The sequence below is a fragment of the Mesoplodon densirostris genome, chromosome 11 (assembly GCF_025265405.1).
Source record: "Mesoplodon densirostris isolate mMesDen1 chromosome 11, mMesDen1 primary haplotype, whole genome shotgun sequence".
In the NCBI taxonomy this organism is placed as follows: domain Eukaryota; kingdom Metazoa; phylum Chordata; class Mammalia; order Artiodactyla; family Ziphiidae; genus Mesoplodon; species Mesoplodon densirostris.
This window is the reverse complement of record NC_082671.1, coordinates 61,787,472-61,807,985: the sequence shown is the minus strand read 5'-3', so window position 1 is coordinate 61,807,985 and position 20,514 is coordinate 61,787,472. Positions and strand designations below refer to the sequence as shown.

Genomic DNA, 20,514 nt, shown 5'->3' with positions numbered 1-20,514 from the left:
CGCATCACAAGCACTGACATTCTTCATTTTCTCGGCAGAAGTGAGCCCGGAAACAAAAAACGGGTTTGACCAAACCCACAATATTGCCATTGGCACTTTTGGCCAGTTTCATTATATGAGGCGTGACACGCGGATAGCTGTTTACAGTAATTGTGCTGCATGAGTCTCGATTTTCCTTAAAGCAGTTGTTCTTTGAATCATTTTAAATCTGTAAATGGCAAGGGTTGAAACAGGAGGAAAGGGGTCCAGTGGAGAAAGCCAGTGGGCACTGGACGGGCCACCACAGTGGGGTCGGGCGTTCCTGACACCGCAGAGGTGACTGGCAGCCTGCCAAGAGGACCAGATCAGGGTCAGGGTCAGGGTCAGCTGAGTTCTGACCTGCTTTTCCGTACCTAGGGGTGGCCTTCCCCTTGGCCCTGCACGGGCAGCTGGGTCACATGATCAGTACATCAGTATTGCTAGCTCCCCCTTCCCTCTGCTCCCCCCCTGCCCCCCTGCCCTCCATCCTTTTTGGCTCCATGTGGGATGCTGGGATGCACGGATGAAGCACTCATGGCCTCCGGATCTGAGGGAGGCAGGAGGCACGCCTTAAGAATCCCCGGAGGGGCCGCTTTGGGGGCCGCAAGGATGGCTATTAACACATGAGGTCAAGTAGTTGCTGACCAAATGGAAGAGAATGCTTTCTGCAGGACCTCGGTGAGGGGGATGCTGGCCAGGTGTCCAAGTCCTACAGCTCAGCCTGATGGGGGTGCCTGGGATCCAAGTATTCCAAATAGTCCCAGATCTCAGCAGTCCTAAGGGAAGCCTGGGGCCCCACCTTCGATGGGGTATGTGTCCCCATAGGGGGAACCCTCAGAGAACAGCGTTGTTGATCCGGGCAGCCATTCTAGAGTGAGCAATCGCTACCACCACGCTGTCCATTTCAGCCAGCCCGCCACGCCGGCCAGGGCTGTCCAGGGCCCGCCACCTCCCCCCGGCCCTGTGCCACAGCCAGGAGCCCCCCGTGGTCCTGCAGGCATGCAGTGTGTTCTCATCGTGTCAACGTGAGCCTTCGATAAGGATGCGCAAAGTTCAGAGTCATCCCCGGTTTCCAGCAGAGCTGTCTGAATTGATACTCTTTGTTGATTCCACGTTTCAGGAACTAATTGGGCAGAACTACTGGCAAAGCTGTTGAAAACACGGTTTCGTCCTGTTGGTTTACTTTGTCCTTGTAATCTTACACATGACATTTCATTACCTAGTGATTTATTTTTTCATGAAAGACAAAGGTAAATCTGATGCTTTTTTACTGTGAAAAGGCAGATCGTATATTTGAGATGGAAGTTAAGTCAGCATGAGCACGGCAGAGATCATCAGGGCAGTGACATTCTTCCTAACCCAGCGCAGTCCTGGCTCTGATTCACAACAACGGGCCCCTGGCATCTGCTCCACCCACCCCAGCCTGCCCCTCACGCCCCAGGGTCTGGACACCCAAACCTCTCTCTGTGGTTGTGTCTTGCTGCTCGGCCCTCTCGCTGCGGTCCGGGTGTGACCCACGGTTCCCAGCCCAGCCCCTCCGCCCACAGAGCAGCTCTGATGGCTTCTGGGCGCTGCAGAGGGTGTGAAATACGGCATTTGGCATAGACATTTGTTAAAGATCAGTCTTGAAAAATGAAATAGAAGGATTTGTGTCTCAATCTAAATCACTTGAAATGTCAACTCCCCATTAAACTGAGATATACACGGTGATGTAAGTGCCAGGATGTTACCAAGGCCGGCACTGTCATCTCTGCAGTTCTGACCCTGGGTCCCCTCCTCCCCCAACCAGAACGTCATCTCAGGCTCACCTGGACCCGTGTGGGATCACACCTCCCCACACTGCCCTGTTCTGTCAAGCCCTGTCCTCTGGGCCCCCGGACAGGGCCGCCCCCTGCCCCGCCCCTGCCGCCTGCAGGCTTGACAGGTGTAATGCACACTTGGGTGGCTGGCCTTGAGGGAGTCACTTTCACCTTTCAGAGCCTCAGTTTCCTCATCTGTGGAAGGGGTAAGCGTGACCCCAGGCTGACCTCACAGGTCCTTGGGGTTTGGGGAAAGGGAAATAGTGGATGAGAAGCATTTCTAAAACCCCAGGGGAGTCTCTGTAGGTGAAAGGCTGGTGATTTTCCTCCTGTGGCACATTCCAGAATATTCTGGAGTGCTCATGTTCCCAATGGCTGCATCAGAATGAAGCCACACCCTCGTTCCCTCCTGAAACCCTCCTGCCCATCTGGTCTTTGGTGCCTTGTAGCAGGGACGCCCAGGCCCCGGGGTGGGGGGGTCTCTCCACTCTGCGTGTCCAGGCTGCACCTGGCCTTGTGCAGTCATGGCCGTGTGGCTTCAGGGTTTCATAGGACAGATGGGCGTGTGATGGACGAGGAACAGACAAGTGGAGAACTGCATTTTCCCTCTTCCCCATGACCTTTGCCATCCACACCCCGAGGATGGCATGCTTCCCGGACCTTTGGAGGAGAGAGGAAGAGTCTGGTCCTCGTGCCAAGTCTGTGGAGAAGTGGCCATGGCTTTCTGGATTACTATGGTGACAGACTCATCACACTGGCTGAACAGCCTCTGCCCAGCTTCCAATTTCAAAAGATTTTGAAAATAAGGACAACTGGCAATAGCATCATGACTTGGAGAAAAGAGAAGTGTGCACTGAGGTCAGGTAAAACCCCTCTGGGTGCTTACCCAGAGTGGACTGTAGAAACCGTAGGATGCCCCTGCTTTTTTATCCTCTGAGCCCCTGCTCTGACTAAGGCCTCGTGTGATACACAAAGAGCACAGGGCCTCCTCCTGGTGCCTGGACCTAACCTGTGGACCTGGAGACCCCTGCAGTGGTCAGAAAACAATCAGGCAGAGGTGGAACCTCCCGGCACCACGGTTGCCCCTTCTCTCTGTGAATACGTGGCTCTAGCAGGAGCAGGAAAAGATGCCAGCACAGAGGTGAGCTCCACTGGAAGGGGCAGAGTTAGCAGGAAGAGCCTCTCACCTGGGGCAGGAGAAGCCAGATGACGGGCTCACCAAGGCCATGTTGTCCCCCCTCAGTCTTCCGTTCTCAAAACTCTGCAGCTCAGACAGAAAACCTGACCTCCCCGGTGGGATCAGACCCCACTGGGAGCTGCCTTTTGGGTCCCATGAAGATCAAGGGTCTCTGCACATCACCCCAAACTTCTGGGCCAGCCTGGGTAAGGCGGAGCCTCCCACAGCCCCTGGAACTGAGAGGAAGGGTGCAGACTCCCTCCCCCTGAGCCTGCTGGCTCGTTCCTGGCCAGGATTGGCCTCTGTCTGTTTAAAAGGGAATAAAAAAAGCATCACAGCCAAAATATAAGCAGGAGCCTCTGCAAGAATGCACACTCTCTATGGAAAGGAACACTTTCTGAAGACCTAAAGGGAGGGTTAGCTCTGGAAATAACCCCTGCAGTAAACGTGAGTCTTCTGGTCAGTGTCTGCTTGTTGGCATCAAAGAGATAAAAGAGGCTGTGACCTCTGTGACCCAAGAGCAAGAAGCCTGAAGGAAGGGCAGCCTGGGATGAAATGCAGGCAAACGTCCAAAGGTTTGCAGGGCCAAATAGAGGCTGAACTCAATGGGACCCAAAACATCAGAGTGGACTGAGATGTGTACAGAAGCTGCAGATAATGGACATGTCACTGCAGAGAATCAACACAGGGGTGTGAACCAACCTTAAACCAAGAGGCAGTTCATAGGAGACCCAGGAAATGAAGCCAAAGAGGGAGAAGTTATAAGTACAGAAGACAGAGGACAGAAATCCAACCTGGGAAAGTGGACACCACTGCGGGGAGACACGTGGCAAGAACAAAGAATAACCATGTTAAGGTGAAAAGAGAGAGTTGCCCAGAAGCTTTCCTGAGCCAGGGAAAACCCCCAATTAAAGCAGAATAAAAGCATCCGGGACCCAAGCATCCATGGCAATATCTGTGAATTGGAAGAGTGAAGGAAAACTCTCTAATCATCCAGGTTGTACTGGAGAAAAAAATTAAGGCACGAGGACAAGTCCATAGACCTCCGAAGGCACAGACAAGCCGCCTCTGAACCCAGGAGACCCAGAACCAGAGTGAAGGACAGGACCATCTCCAGGGATTTGTCAAAAAATACTTTTACTTGTGAGTTCAGTCCTATTTCTGGTTGTTGTTTTGGACACCGGGAGTAAACAGGATGGCTTTAAATTCGCAAGAATTTAGCAAGTGTACCACGCACATACCTTTCCTGAAAGAGTCAATGAAACATGCCCTGGAGCCAATCAAAGAAATACGAATGAGTGGCTGATGACCTCGGAAAGGTCATAGGTCATATGTAAGAAGATCAGTGGTGGGCCTCCCTGGTGGCGCAGTGGTTGAGAGTCCGCCTGCCGATGCAGGGGATACGGGTTCGTGCCCCGGTCTGGGAGGATCCCATGTGCCGCGGAGCGGCTGGGCCCGTGAGCCATGGCCGCTGGGCCTGCGCATCCGGAGCCTGTGCTCCGCAACGGGAGAGGCCACAACAGTGAGAGGCCCGCATACCGCAAAAAGGAAAAAAAAAAAAAAAAAAAAAAAAAGAAGATCAGTGGTGACTAGATACCAATTAACTACATAGAGCTTAGATATAAATTATTCCTGTAACTGTGGTTATGCAGTTGGCAACACTGTTATTTAATGTACTGTGTATGTTGTGAAGAATATTTTTGTATAATCTGATTTGTAACTTCTGGTTAAATTGACAACAGCTGCAGGGGGGCAGCTGCAGATGGAGAAAAGAGTCACTTAATGTCTCTTCATGGAAAGAAGGAACTTACATCACTAGGGAAATGGCTTAATCATTAAAAGTGCATTTGATTAACATAAAGGCCACCACTAATAGAAACAAGAATGTGATTTCTCCTAAACTACAATGGAAGAAAAAGCGAGTAAAACTGTGTGTAAGGAAATGAACCATGAAAGGAGCAGAACCAGAAATCAGTGTGGAACATGCTGATCAAGACAGAAATGCAGCCTCAGTGGTGACAATAAATGTAAATGGGCTAGCCTTCTCTTCTAAAAGGCAGAGACTATCAAATCAGGTTTTTTAAATAGTCAAATATGTGTTGCCTTCTAAGGGCACTCCTACAAACAAACCAAAAAGTTTAAAAGCAAATAATAAACAAAGTTACTAGGCAAATGAAATGGAAAGGAAATCAGTAGGTAAAATGATTAAATTGGAACGATATGGTGGCATATATTGATACATTTAAGATGTGTATATAGTTATTGACACATACTGATCCATTACAGTTCAAACTAGTAGAAGTATCACAGAAACCTTTATGTACTGATTAACATAAGTTTACAGGAAGCAAACCCAAGTACAAATAAACAAATTGATCAGAAACACAATTTTTAGTTGGAATTTAAACAGCTCTTAAAGGTGTGTTAAGGTCAAGTAAACACCACTGGTAACAACAATAAAAAGAACCAGGACACAGATCTTTTGAAAAATGAAATGACCAAGGTTGAATTTGCAGCAACATGGTGAACATTATAACATACAAATAGGTTGCTTCTAATTTTCTCTTATTTATGAAATTTACAAAAATATCCATAATCCAGGTTACCAACTAACCAAAGAGGAGGCATGTGCCAACTTTCTTTTCCAACCGCAACTCGATATATTTAAAACTATACCCAAATAATAACCTTAACCCTAGCAACCAGAACCTTCCTGTAATTTGTGGGTTGAAGGATGAAATAAAACATGCAGACCGACCCACGAGTCACATGCAGGTGTGAGGTCAGCCTTTCCAGCTCCGCTCCCGGGCAAAACAATTGTGATCTGCTTAACTCGGAACACGTGACCTTGCTCTCTGTGCCTCCGTCTCCACATCTATAAAATGGGCAAAATGCTATTCCCTGCTTCCTAGGGCTGCTATAAGGTTGACGGAGTTAGAACGTTAACACCATCACGTGGGCCAGCACTTACTGGACGATACAGTGTACGCATCTGACTGACAGTTAAATCTCATTTAAAATGTGACGAGAATAAGGTAGTGCACCTGTGGGTATGGGGAAGGATGGACTCATCGGTATACTTGTGTCTTAAATAACTTTATTTTTAACTCAGAAAGAACGAAAATGAAGAACCCAAGCTATGGAAAAAGCCACCTTCAAAAAGATTGGAGAAAACCTGTAAAGATGAAAAAGAAATATTAATGATTTTTTAAAGGCATGGAATTAATTGTTGCATCTCTGGCAAAACTATAAAAATGCATTTTTACTTCTGTCATGTGTAGATTTTTTTTATGTTAGAAAATAGTTCTGAAAGGAAGAAGGGAAAATCAGCCTGCAGTGCGGCCTCAAATTATTCAAGAGTGCGTGCATAGCTAGCCCACTGATCACTACATATGGAAATTTGATTAAAGATATGATTTTCTGGGGAAGGGGGACTACCAAAAACAAAGGCATAGAAAAATGTTAATGTTCTCCAGTAAAAGTTCCAGACGGAGATGTTTTAACTGGCATGTTCTTGAAAGCATTCAGTGTACAGGTGTCTCTTCCCTGCCAACTGGAAAATGTGGAAAATTACCCAGTTCATTTTAGGAACTAGTGAATCCCTGATGCTGGAAAGGTCCCCCAAAATAGAAAAATACCCAGAAAGTCATTTTGTTCAATAAAGACTTTTGAGTCTGTGCTGTGGGCTGGGAGCCCTGCCAGGCACAGAAATCCTTCAGCAAAGCACCCCGAGGCCCTCCAGGACCTGGCATTGTTTGCAGGATGCAGATAAATCTCTGGGGTCCCTGCCCCTGGTGGGAGTAGTGATTGGGACATATGTCACCCACACCTGCATAAAATAACAGCAGACTGATTTCTGCAGTCCTTTAAAAGAACCAAAAAATAAAGGCCACCACACAGTAGCTTTATATAAGAAATGTAAATACACTTTAATATTTCAGAATCAGGTAGAACGAAAAGCCCTATAAGGAGATCAAATAAAATGTGTGTTCTGATTCAGAAGATGCTGAAAAAGGCACCAGACAGACCCTGTATTTATTCCTCAGAAAAATATCAAAAGAACGATAGTCAACAGACCTCCAGGCTAACCTGGAAGAGAAGGTGGGCCCTCCCTGGAACCCAGTGTCCCCCCGAAACCAAAGCTGCCATTGCACTGAAGATGGACCCCGCCCTGTCCATACCGGGGCTGAGGCCCAGGCTGGCTGTCGTGAGGCTAGCCTGCAGTCACCTGGGAACTTGTTACTTTTTGGAAGTTCTGGCAAATGAACTCACACAACTATTTGATATGAGAAAATGCAATCATTATTACTTACAGAAGGTAAATAAACAGGTATTTCCAAAACTGGAGAATCACCTGAAATGCCTTGAAAACTAATTAGAGAATTTATTAAATTGGACCAGTTATGAACATAGAAGTTTCTCTACTTGTGTTCAACTGCAAGCTTTCATAGACACAAACAAGCTCTGGTCTAGATCAGAGGTTGGCTGACTACCGCCTGCTCGCCAAATCTGGCCCCCCACCTATTTTTTAAATAAAGCTTTATTGGCACACAGCCTTGCTTATTCACTCACATATTGTCTAGGCATGCATTCACACTGCAATGGCAGAGTTGAGTCTTTGCAGAAAGACTTTTATGGCCCACAAAGCTGAAAATATACACTACCTGGACCTTGGTAGCACAAGTTTGCCAACCCTAGACTAGATTAATAAAGGCTTATCAACCCTGAGGGCCAGGGCACGGAGTCAGCAGTAGCTTGAACACAAGTGTCATTTAGGAGGTGAAAACGGGAGGTGAAATTTATAGGCAGCTTTAAGGAAGAAACATGCCCGCTGGCTCATGGAAGAGAGACTGGACAAAAACCTGTGTGTTCTCACCTCCAAGCAAGTATGTGTAATGATTTAATTACAATAAATAAGTGAAATAAAAGTAAGAGAGAGGGGAGAGCTCTGTTAATAGCAGGAGAAAACATAAAATAACTCGGAATAACTTTGGTAAGAAAAGGCACCTATGAAGATAATGGCAAAACCTCCCCATGGGAGACTTAAAAAGACTTGAATAAATGAATAGAAAGATGTCACATACTTTGATAAGGTGGGGAATTGTCTAAATGTTATGAGGTTTTCTGTTCTTTCAAATTTGATGCTTAGATTTAATACAGTTTCAATCAAATCTCCAGTGAGTTTTTCTGGAACATTACAAAATGATTTCACATTTTACGTTGGGTGGGACTCCTCCACGGTGCATGGGAAGGCTTTGGGACATGCCCCAGTGTCCACCTCCTGCTGGGGATGGACAAGGGGGTAAGAGAGCTTTGTGAGCAGCTCAACACTGGGCAATGCAGCCACTGCTTGGTTCTGCCCCTCACCCCTCTCCCGAGTTAACAGCGGACCCTGTCTGGCAAAGAGCCCAGGATACAATTAAAACCAGAGAAGATGTTGGCTCGTCTGCTGCTCTTTCTGACCCATGAACCAGACCACGTGGTCCTGAGATGAACCTGGAGGTTGGTGAGCACGGACTGGGGGTACAGTGCGGAAGGGGCTGCCCCCAACAGCAGATGCTGGGAAAACCGGCTTCATACTTGGAAATTCAACTTGGATCCTTACCTCACACCGTGTTCCAAATTAAATTCCCTAGGGATTGCAGAATAAAATACGACACATGAAACCATGAGATGGTTAAGGACAAGTCCAGGTGGACATTTGAGTTCAGGGGGAGGAAGGGTGCTGAAACGGTCCATCAGCCTGAAACTAGTAAGAATCAATGATGATCGAAGACACTCGCCTATGCTGTTCTGAGCACGAGCACAGGTCGACCTGCTCAGGCTGATGGCCACCGTGGGCCGTGCACTGTTACCACCCATTTTACAGATGAGGACACTGAGGCCTTCTGCAGGCCACCCAGTGACCGAGAGACCCACGCTAGGCCTGCCTTCACGGGCAGCCTGGCCTTGCCTTGATATCCCAAACTTGTGAAAGTCCAGCTCACCTTCTGAGAACAGAGGCAGATGGCAAGGTGGGCGTCGGGGGACCCACCTGGCAGGAGCTGGTTTCTAACCCCAGGGCTGGGGGCAGCAGGCAGGCGAAAAGGCACACAGCCTAGGGGTGGAAAGTTCCTGAAACATAAAGTGGGGACAAGGTGTGGCGAGAGATTCTCCGTCGGGAATCAGCCGCTGAAACATGAATGGGCGCCGCTCCTTGGGACTCGCCGTGGTTGGTGTCAATTTTCTTTACCTTCATGTTGAGGCCTCGTGAAGGATACTGGTTATAAGCATGGGAATTTGCCAGTCTTTCTGGAAAGTGCTGGGCAGTGTGTCATCAAGAGAATCAGAAATGCATGTTTCAGGGCTTCCCTGGTGGCGCAGTGGTTGAGAGTCCGCCTGCTGATGCAGGGGACACGGGTTCGTACCCCGGTCCGGGAAGATCCCACATGCCGCGGAGTGGCTGGGCCCGTGAGCCATGGCCGCTGAGCCTGCGCGTCCGGAGCCTGTGCTCCACAACAGGAGAGGCCACAACAGTGAGAGGCCCGCGTGCTGCAAAAAACAAACAAAGAAATGCATGTTTCAGACCCTTTGGAAGACAGTCTGGCATTTTCTCAAAAAGTGAGACACGGAGCTACCACGTGACTCAGGATCCTCTCCTGGGGAATTTCCCGGGATGGGATGGGGACGTCACTGCTGATGAGTGTAGTTTGGGGGGATAGAAATGTTCTAAATTGACTGTGGTGATGGTTGCACAGCTCTCAATAGAGCACAACCACTGACTTGACCCTGTAGAAGGGCACATGGTCTGGGCTGTGAGCTGTCCCTCCATGAAGCCGCTGTTAGCAGATGGATGTGGATGGATATTTGAGCAAGAAAGGGTTTGTCCTCAGCCCGGTCTTGGGACTCCTCTGACTGACAGCAGCCTGGCGGGGCCACCACCCCCTCTGCCGACGTGTGGCAGTGTAGAGCCTGCCTGGGCCCAGCAGGTGACCTGCCCGGGCCCAGCAGGTGACCTGCCCAGGCCCTGAAAGTGGACACAGGAGGCGACACAGGGAAGGGGTATGACGCTGAGCTTCCCGGGCACGCAGGGCCTCCCTCGCCGCTGTGGACGGCCAGGTGTCGGGGAGAGCGTGTCTGATGACACCTCTGAGGACACACCTCCACCCCCCCCAACCCCAACCCCGTCATTGCCTGTGAACTTGGGACGGTGGGTCGGCCACAAGCTGCAGTGGCCAAGGCCATCATCCTGCGATGCTGGCCGGGCTCTAATTGCTGGGGTTGGCGGAGGGGGTGGATGGGACGTCAGAGGCTGACTCTGCCAGGAGACAAAGCAGACAGGGATCCGAGGCCGGCCTGCACCATCCTCACTCCCTTTAGAAAAGCTGCCTGGCGAGCCAGCCGTTCCCAGGGCAGTTGAGCCCGTGGGGAGGTCGAGGGCAGCCCCCTGCAGAGCTGGAGGTGGCCTGGGCTGAGGCTGGCCCACCGGGGAGACATGACCCTGGCAGCATCAAGGTCACGAGTGGAGCTGGACTGGACCAAGTGTGACCCGTGAGGGGCACGGGCTCGTCTCAGCCTGGGGGCCCCGTCCAGTGGAGGCACCTCCCCATGGGAGCCAGGCAGCACCTGGACAGGATGCTGCCAAGATGCCGGCCTCCCTCGGGCCGAGTGGGGCTCTCAGCCACTTCCCTCTCCCAGGACTCAGGCACCCACCTGCCTTCAGGGTAGATGGAGCTGGAGGCCCCTATGTGGGGCTGGGGCCCAGGAGCCTGGTTTGGGGTGGATGAATTTTTTGTGCTGCTGCGCATTTGGTGACGGAGAGCCTTTGCCATCTCACAGCTCAGCAGTCAGACATCCAGCACCGCATAGCCGGGGTCTTGGCCCAGGTCCCACAGGGCAGAAACCCAGGTGTGGGCCGGGCTGCGTCTCACCTGAGGCTCCAGGAAGGAGCCTCACCCAGGTTCGCTCGGTTGATGGCAGAATTCAGGTCCCTGATGCTATAGGACTGAGGCCCGTTTCCTTTCGGCTGTCCTTGGAGGTCGCTCACTGCCCCTAGAGGTCACCTCACTCCTCGCCAGGCCGTGCCCTGACCCTGGGTGGTGGGTGAGTTCTAAGGGTGGCCTGTGGACTCTGTCCCCGGTGTCACCTCGTGGCTATGTTGCATTTCATTAGCATGGCTCCCCTGCTGGGGTCCCCCCTGACATTCTTGCATTGGCACCACCTCTGTGTTCTGCTTTCAGTTTTAGAAAGTGGAGTCAGAACTTATAGGTACTTAGGAGACGGCGTGAATGCAGAGTCCTTCCAGGTCTGGAGAGTCGTCTGTCTCCGCATCCTTTATCTCATCTTGCTTGCCCGTCCTCACATGGCGTGTGGTTTATTTCCATAATCTTGCTAGCTGCCCTGTGCGCTGTGGGCATGCTGCTCGGCCAGGGGACAAACCCACGGCTGCTCGAGGGGGGCTCTGGGCTGTGTAGGGGTGTTTTCCTGAGAGAAGGAGGCCTGGGCTGCAGTGGGGCTTTGCAGTACCTAATGGATGTCCTCAGTAAACCTCCATTCTCAGTGAAATCCTATTACGAGCTGATAACTTAATTTAGGGCTAGGAGACCAGTATCCCTTTATTTGTTCAGAGGCCTTATAAACCCAGAGGAGCCTAGACAAAGCATCGTCAGGCCCCAGTTCTATAGACATGCGGGCGTCGTGCAGAAAAAAATGCAGTGGTCCTGGGTGAGGATGTCAGACGGCAGCCATGCTCTGCTCACAGCCTCTACTGTGAAAAGGGGGAAACTGTGCCCCTGGGTGGTCCCGTTCCAGGCTCCCATTTAGTGGATGTGGAAACTGAGGCTGTGGCAGCCAAGCCCCTTTCCTGAGGCCGCAGAACAGGAAGAGCCCAGCTGACAGGTCAAACCCAGACCTGTCTCAATGGGGTCCTTCCTAAGACCCCAAATCTCACCAGTGACAGACCCCAGGCTGTAGGGAGGGGGGCAATGGTGGGGCAGGAAACACACACTGGGGTGACCCCAGGGAGGCAGCTGCTGCCAGGGTCCTGGATCACAGCCCTCCGCCCGCTCTGAGACCTGAGTCAGAACGACCCTCCATAGGCCTTCAGGGCCGGGCAGGGAGTTGTCCAGCAGGTACACACGTGCACACACATGTACACATACTCACATACTCACACAATTCCACACACCTGCACACACATCCACATAAATGCACATACACTCACATGCACACATCTCCACACACGTGCACACACTTGCATCGACGTTCTTTTTCAAATGCCCATGGAGGCTGTTGTCAGTTTTGTTGGGACCCTTGTATCACTGGGCATTTAATCAACCCCCAGCATCTCTGAGGCCTTTGTAACTCTTTTTTTCAATATGGCTCCTCATCACAGAAAAGCTGGGGATAAGGTCCTTGGAGTTGGTAAAGCCCCTGATGAGGGGTGTGCTGGGCGGTCACTCACCACAGGACCATCCAGTAAACAGGGTCTGGATCATTGCGTTAATGGCTACTTGCTGATCACCCTTCAGAGCCAAGGGTGAATTTGCCATCACAGGGACAGCCCAGCATGGCCCCTGATCTGCCCCTGTTCGGAATTCGAGGCTCAGGGGTGATTTTGCTTTGGTGGCATGAATTCTCAGTCACCCCTCCTCCTTTTACAGGGGCCTTATAACCTGAGCCATCCCTTGTATCAGGATTGGACCTGGATCCTAGCGTTCCTGATCCAAAACCAGAGGCTCCAGAATGCTTTCTTCCCTCCCGGAGGAGGAAACAACACAGCTTGTCCATAATGAGGCAGCTCAACAGAAATAGAAACTGTGGTCCACTAGGACCCAGCCCCCCTCAGAACCCCACCACACTGGGACCCAGCCTGGTGCAGACTTTCTAGAAACTTCTCTCAGAAGACAGACTCCAAGAACGAGTCACGAGCCAAAGAAAATAAATAAATGGTTGTAAAGATAGATACATAATTTTCCCACATCAGAATCAAGAAACTGTTTTCTTTTTTAGAAAGACAAGCTAGACCATTTAGCTAAACAATAAATATGTATTATTACAGCTATCAGCTTGCCTAAAGTAAGGACACTCCAGTTTGGTTGTCTATAAAAGCTAAGTAGAACAGCACAAACCTTCCCCCAGAGGGCCCTGGCAGCTCCCGCCCATCCTCCTCCCACAGCTCTCTGCCTCATGGCACAGAAGGGCTGCGCTGTCTGTGCCATCCCACATCACCTGATGCCCTGGTTAGAGCAATCTGCTGCCTGGCCCCCGGTCCCTCACGTCCAGGTGCTGCATCCTAGCGGTGACTGAGTGGCGGATGTTTTAATGGTGAAGACAGGTGAGATGCCTGGAGCAGCCTGGCTGCACCCAGAGCTGGTATCTCATCTTCGGGCTCCCTGTTCAGATCCATAAAGGCTGAGAAGCAGCTTACGACAGGTGCGGAGTGTGGGGTTTGTGGTGGTTCTGGCCGTCCCCGGGTTTATCCTAAGCTCTTGCTCTCATGTCTTCTCCCTCTCATTCTGCTGGGACCCCCATGTCAGCGCTGAGCCCCTGCCTGGCACTTGCTGCGCCCTTGTCCCTTTATCCCCTGAGGTTCAGTCACCCTCTGGTCTGTGGCAGCAGCCTCGCCCCGGGTAAGCGGGCACTGAATCTGCTCCTGTCCTCTGACCCGCAGGGCCCGCTTTGCGAGGGGGAGGTCAGTGAGCACCCAGACGTGCCGACTCTTTACAGTTCACTCCAGACGGCCCTCCCAGCCTTTGCTGGCTCTCCATCAGCCCAGCGAGGGCTGCGGTGTGAGGATGGCAGGAGGGGGTCCCGGGGTCAGACCTGGCACCTCCCCATTGGCTGTGCTGCCCTGGGGTTTCCAGACTCGGGCCCTGGCGGGGCCGCGAGGGTAATGATGCACAGAGGTGCCCGTCTGCCCTGCCTAGTGCAGGGCCGGGGTCGCCACTTCACGCTGCTTCATAAGCACAAGGGGACGTATCCTGAGGCCACAGAGCAGGGACGGAACTGCCCCTCCGGCTGAGAGGGCCCTCAGCACCCCACCCAGGCTTCCCCCGTCCCCCTGCCCCACTCCATCCTCTCCCCGGCTTCTCTCCTACGTGGCACCGTCGTGGCCTGGCCCTTCAGAACTAGCTCAGCAAGGTCCCTCCAGGCACTGCCCGCAGCCCTCAGCCCCGCAGATTCCCCGGAGCGTCATGGGCCGTGCATGTCCCATGTCATCAAGGGTGTGCTCCCTGTTTGGGGGCAGTTCACGTGACCTTGCTGTGCTGTGGGCTCCAGGAGACGAGGCCCTCCACTCCTTGCCTACTAAGGACCCCTAAATATCAGGAGGTGGCATAGTTGTCATTCTTCTTGGCGTTTAGCAGCCCCTAGATGGGGGCAGAGCAGTGATGGAGACTGGGTGGGGGACAGAGGTCCTTAGAGGCAGCGCAGTGACAAGACACAGGTGCGTCCGGGGCAGCTGGGCTGGTGCTCAAGGGGCGGGGCAGGGACTGGGGCCCTGCTATCTCATGCTGGGCATCCTCAGACCAGGCCTTGGCCCTCGTGCTGCCCCTCCGACTTCGTCACCGGCCCCGCCGTTCGAGGTGCCACATCTCTGTCCCATCCCCCATCCTGCGCGCTGGATGCCAGTGTGAGTTTTCACAGGCCCTTGGGTCTCCAGGTGGCCGGTCGTCTCCCCCCTCACAGCAGGGCAGAGGGGGACGTGTCTGAGCAGCCAGGGCCCCTCTGCGGACGATCGTGTGTCCTCCCTCCTCGGGCGTCTGGGACATCGCAGGCTCAGGAGTCAGTTAGCCACACTCCTCGGGTGTGAACTGGCCGGATAAGGTCAGGAAATGGTCCCAGAAACTCCATCACATGGCTGGCTGGCATGGATGGGATGATGCACAGCCTTTCCAGAAGCTTCTCCCCAGGCTGTTTTTACTTTCTCCGTGGTAGCAGCCTTCGTGGTCAAGCTCTCTCGCGCAGGCCATGGTCATCTCGCTGCCCCGCAGTTTCCACGTCTCCGCTGTGTCCATTAGAACCTTTTGTTCGGGGCTTTGAGTCCAGAGCATTGTGCTCTTTACACAGAAGACTCATCCTGACCCTAAAGGCAAATGGAAACTTTTAGAGGAAGAGGGAATATCACTCAGGGGACTCACAGGGCTGGAAAGTTTCCTTTTGTTTTATAAACGATGCTTTAGAGCGTCCAAATACCAAGGAAAACCTCCTCGTCACCTCGGAAGATGTGCTTTCCTTGGCCGGCGGGAAGGACTCTGCCCTGGACGGGAACCCTGGGTGTGTCCACAGCTCAGTCCTCAGACCAAACGCTCCTGGGACTCTCACCACTGACTGAGAGGCTATGTCCACTGAGCCCAGTGACCGCAGGGAACGTGGGCAGTGCTGGGCTGGCTCCTGTGTCAGTTTGTCGTGTGTCCAGCATGCAAGGCGAGGTGACCCTGAGGCCAGCTCTGTCCACCTCGGGGGCGGAGTCCCAGAGAAACAGCCACAGACCCCGAGGACGCAGCCCATGACCTTGGGGTGTTGGACGGCCATGCGCAGAGCTGGAGCCTGCTGAGTGCCGGCTGCTTTCCAGGCCCAGGGACACCAGGGGGTCACACAGAGGCTGCGACCCCAGGACACTCTGGAGCTTCGCACACCAGGAGAGCAGCGGCACTGACCACTGGGATTCAGGAAGCTGGGTGCAGCTCCCAGAAAGCCCCTCCGGCGGGGAAAGGAAAGTTGAGGACAGCTCCCTGGCAGCAAAAGCGGGGTGTGGAGCCTTGTCACTCACCTGGGACCAGCCGCTTTGCCTCCCTGGGCCTCTGTTCCCATTGGGGTAGAAGGTCCTAAAGCCATGTGGTCAAAGGGTGTCTGGGCGATGTTGCATATCAAGCCATGGTCAGCAAGACTGGGGCTCAGAGCGGGTGTCACTGCCCAGTTCAGAGGGGAGGGAGGTGACCGCGGCCCTGAAGGAACCCATGGGGGTTTGGGGAGACCCCCAGTGCAGTGACAGACCCGACCCATAAGAAATGTATAACCAGGATGAGCAGGTGCCCTCCAGGAGGCCAGCTCTGGCAAAGATCAGGGCCCTCCGAGGAGCTGGGGCCCACGTCGAGTTTCTTGATCAAGCTCAGCTTGAGGTTGGAGTCACAGGGCTGCTTAGTGGGACTGTCCAGGGGGGCAGGCAGGTCTGGGAGAATCCTCCTGGGAGAATCCCCAGGAGAATCCTCCTGGGGCCAGTGGAGCAGGGAAACCCCTACAGGGGAGCCTTCACCAGGGAGGGGGAGGGCATGGCCACAAGGACACCACCTGCTGACCCGAGGCAGCGTCCTGGGCCCTCAGGTGCACGGATGGGGAGGGGACCCCAGGTTGGATGCCCTCTCCAGAGACAGGGATCCAGCAGGGCCCTCATGACATAGCCCAAGCATCCGGCCAGGTGGCTGTCATGGTCCCGCCAGGCCCGGGGTCCTGGTCACTGGCCCTGCGTGTCCCTGAGCAGGTGGGAGGTAAGGGCCACGTGGATGAGACATGACTCACTTCTCATTGGTCATCCCTGGGGCTCAGGATCCCAGGCAGGGGGCAGCAAATAGGAGAGCAGGGGCTGCTTCCTGGGTGTCCTCAGGGGTCTGGCCGATTGTCTTGAGAAGACGCTCCCTGGGGAAGGGCGCCGGAGACCTGTGGGCTGCTTCAGCTGAGATTATACACGAGGTCCTGTTCAGATCATGGGAACGTCCTGCCGCCTGCAGGGACCAGCCAGCGCTGGTTTTCCAATGAGCTGTGAGGACCAGCACAGTGCCCTAAGTGGGGACCCCTGTGAGGCCCGAGATGGGCCTCGGCCGTGTGATTCCCCAGCTGGAAACGCTTCTCTGGGGCCAGAAGGGCTCTGCTGGCTTCTCCAAAGCCTGTGTGGCTCTGCTGGAGCTTGTCCTTGCCATTCTGACTACTTTTCTGGGCTGCAAACCCGACTTCCAGGCCTCTTTTCTGGTCACGAGGCCTGGGGACGAGCTGGCAGCCACCACTCGGCTGTTGGCTGGGTCTGGACTTCTGTCCCATCTGAGCACAGCCTCTGCGGACATCAGGCTGCCTGTCCGTTCCTGACGGTCAGGCAGGTGCCGGGGGCAGCCAGGCCCAGGGTCTGACAACAGAGGCCTCAGAGAGTGTCTGAGCTCTGGCCTGGGGCACCCGGTGGCAGCCCACCCTCTCCGGGCAGCTCTGGGCCTGCCTCCCTCCCCACTTAGCCTGGGCCTGGCAGGAGAAGGAAGCAGACATCCAGGGCTCGGAAGTTAGCTGGACGGGCCTCTGTGTCCCTCCATACCCGCTGGGCTCAGGGGTTCTGTCTCTAGGCTGGCCTGATTGGGGGACTGGCCAGAGAAGACAGGGGCCTGTGTCCATCCCTCCCCACCCACCCACCAGGGGCAGGAAGCGCCAGAGACCAGGGTGCGTGGAGGAAAGTGGAGACCCCCCCAAGGATGGGGGACCTACAGGGGCAAACACCTGTGACTGTAAGAAATCACTAGAACGTATGTAGTGACTGCATTGCTTCAAGCCGTGAGGGCATCCTAATGAAACACCAGCCATGCTTACTCCCCCCAAACGAAAACCTCCGTGTGTGTGATGCACCATGAATGAAAGCTAAGGGTGGACCAAGCTGGGAGACAGGCCTACAGTAAACGTGCCTGGGACTCTCCCTGGCCTGTACACATGGGCACAGCTGAGATTATACACGCGGTCTTGTTCAGATCAGTAAGAAATACAAGACCTGAGCAGATGAACTGACAAGACGGGCCGGTGCGAGTGGCCGGGGACCACGTTGGCAAGATTATTCTACTCCTCTGGTCGTCAGGAGAAGTGAAGATGAGCCCTCAACCAAATCCTGCTTCTCTTCTATCGAATTAAGGTGGACATGAAGCCGCTGCCATCTCAGCTCGCAGAGAAGCAGCCACCCAGGCGGGGCGTGCGGGGCACTGAGACAGCCCGGGTCCCTGGGAGTCCATCCCATGGGGGCCCCGTGAGCACGTGTGCAGCCCAGGAATTGCCGATCGCCCAGAACGGGCTGCCGACCTGCTCTCACAAACAATGCAGGCGTTCACACGGAGCCGAGCCCTCATCGTACACATGGATATGTTTTTTTTTTTTTTTTTTTTCGCGGTACGCGGGCCTCTCACTGTTGTGGCCTCTCCCATTGCGGAGCACAGGCTCCGGACGCGCAGGCTCAGTGGCCATGGCTCACGGGCCCAGCTGCTCCACGGCATGTGGGATCTTCCCGGACTGGGGCACAAACCCGCGTCCCCTGCATCGGACTCTCAACCACTGCGCCACCAGGGAAGCCCCACATGTATATGTTTTAAAGGGTGTGAAGGAAATACACTAAATTAATCCAAATATCTTCTGATATGGAAACGTGGATGGATTTTTATTTTCTTTCTATACTCATATGTTTCCCCGTTTCTCTGCAAATAAGAATTTATACAATTTTGTAGGTAGAAAAAGTAGAATCAGTGCATCCTTTCTTGGTTAACCCCTCAGGTGCCGGTGAGTGACTGTGCTGGATGGTCTCTGTCATGGACGTGGCTGGACAGGTCGGGGAGGGGACGGCTGCCACGTGCTATGGCCAGCAGGGTGATGGACCTGGACGGGCGGGCCTGCAAGGTCCGAGTGAGGCGAGGGTCACCACCACTCCTGGACTCCTGGGTCGCGCATGGCATGCAAGGAGGCCTTTGCCAAACTCGGGAAGGCTGGGGCTGGAGGCGTCCACTGGGGTCAGGGCAGGGTCCCTGGGCCGAGAGCAGGCAGCTGGCCAGATGTGGAGAGAGATCTGCAGCTAGGACCCTGCGGTGGTCGGAACGGTGACCCCCCCCCCAAAGATACCTCGTGCCCGGGCTCTGCTCCCGGTGCCCTCCCGCTTCTGGGCTGGGCTTCAGTCAGCGGAGACACAGCGAGGGCTGAGCCCACGCACGCCCGCAACTGCACGTGGAGGTTCTCTCGGGCCCCCGCCACTTCCGGACGCATGCTCGCGGCCTTGGGGTCCCACAGCAGCCCTGCTTCCACAGCCCCGTGGGGGGCCTAGTCCTGCCGAGAGGGTGGGCGCCTGCCAACCTGGAACTTCAGGCAGCCTTGAGTCCCTTGGGGCTGGGGACAGAGAGCTCTGACCCTCCCTGGACACCCTCAGCTCTGGTCCAGCTCTGCCATCAGCCTGCTAGGTGTCCTTGGGCCTGAAACACCTAAATCCAGTTAGCACCCCCTCACCACTGATGCGTTCGGGGCACCCGTGTGTGCGGGCTCCACACAGAGCTGGGGATGAGACAGCGCGGTCCGGCGGGGGCCTCCGGGAAACCTGAGGTTCTCAAAGCTGCTCCTTGGAACCCCGTGCCGGCCTCGGGGTTCCAGGGCCACGGGCTTGGAGGAGGGGAGGCCAAGCTGAGTCCTGTCCGGCAGGTGCTCTTCCTCCTGGCTCCTGGCTGCTGTCTGGGAGCTGCAGGTAGAGAGCAGGGTCCCTGCAGGGGCTCTGAATGCAGTGCCGAGGCGCTGTCAGAGCTGGGGTGGGATGTGCAGCCCAGCCACCTGGGGAGGGGCCCTGTCTGTCCTGGAGGAGGGCAGGCCAGAGGCAGTCAGTCCACGTTCCCCCCGAGCCGGTCACCGAGGGAAGACAGTGAAGATGTCAACAGCGCTTGCCTGGCTCACGGCCCCCAGCGGCTAATTGCAAGACAGGACGGGACAGACAGGCAGGGTGAGGCCCTCAGGGTGGGGCCTGGGGAGCGGGCCCGTGCGAGTGGGACAGCCTGCACACAGCCCGGCGGCTGAGGACTCGAGAGAAGCCAGGAGGCTGTGGTGTGGTCCGCGTGACAGGGACAGGGGCCTGCAACGTGGGCGGGGCCTGGTGGGAGTGTGACCGGGGCTGCAGTCAGGTGGGAAAGGGCCAGGGCTCAGGCCGGATAGGGTAGACGCGGGACCAGCCCGGAGGCGGACGAGCAGCCGCAGGGAGAGGGGAGGTGCTTTCTGGGGGAGGTCTTCCCCAGCACATCTGGAGAGGCCCCTCCCGGGCCATCACATCCGCTGGTCCCATCCGCATGGCGTGTGTGGGACCCCCAGAACACCGTCCACTCCCTGCAGAGCTGGGCCTGCCGGGAGTCGGTACAGGGAGGGCAGCCCCATGTGCCTGACCCAGGTCCAGGGTCCTAAAAGGCAGTGGCCACCAGGATACTGTCTGTGGGACCCCAGGCCTCGGGGTCCCTGCCTCAAATTGGGGCCACCCTAGGGGACGAGGGAGCCAGTGGTCCAGCGGGGACATGCGACGGGAGGCTGCTGGACACGGGTCCCACCACCTGAGGCTGTGATGCTCTGTGGAAACCACACTCCTTGCTTTCCTATCTCCGTCACTTTATAGGTGATATCTCCGCTGCCCCCGAGCAGTGGCTGGAACCCTCACATCACTTCACGGCTGTGAGCTGGCCTGTTGTGTCGCATCTCCTGGGACTCTGGGGTGCTGGGTGTGGGTGCTTGGGGCCTCATCAACCAGCACGAACACCCCAGCTCTGCAGCCTCCCAGGGGCTCTGTAGGGG

General features: G+C 54.7%; 1 protein-coding gene across 4 annotated transcripts in view; it reads left to right on the top strand.

Annotated features, from left to right (window-relative positions):
• TAFA5 (TAFA chemokine like family member 5) overlaps positions 1–20,514 on the top strand; it is a 213,129-nt gene that overhangs the window by 175,674 nt on the left and 16,941 nt on the right. The window contains exon 4 of one of the 4 annotated variants that reach the window (XM_060113138.1): positions 6,111–6,206. The exons of 2 other annotated variants lie outside the window; for them this stretch is intronic. In XM_060113138.1, the coding sequence (XP_059969121.1) occupies positions 6,111–6,206 (96 nt within the window). Of the gene's footprint in view, positions 1–6,106; positions 6,207–20,514 lie in introns of those variants that run through there. One more of the 4 variants, XM_060113141.1, reaches the window with a different exon arrangement.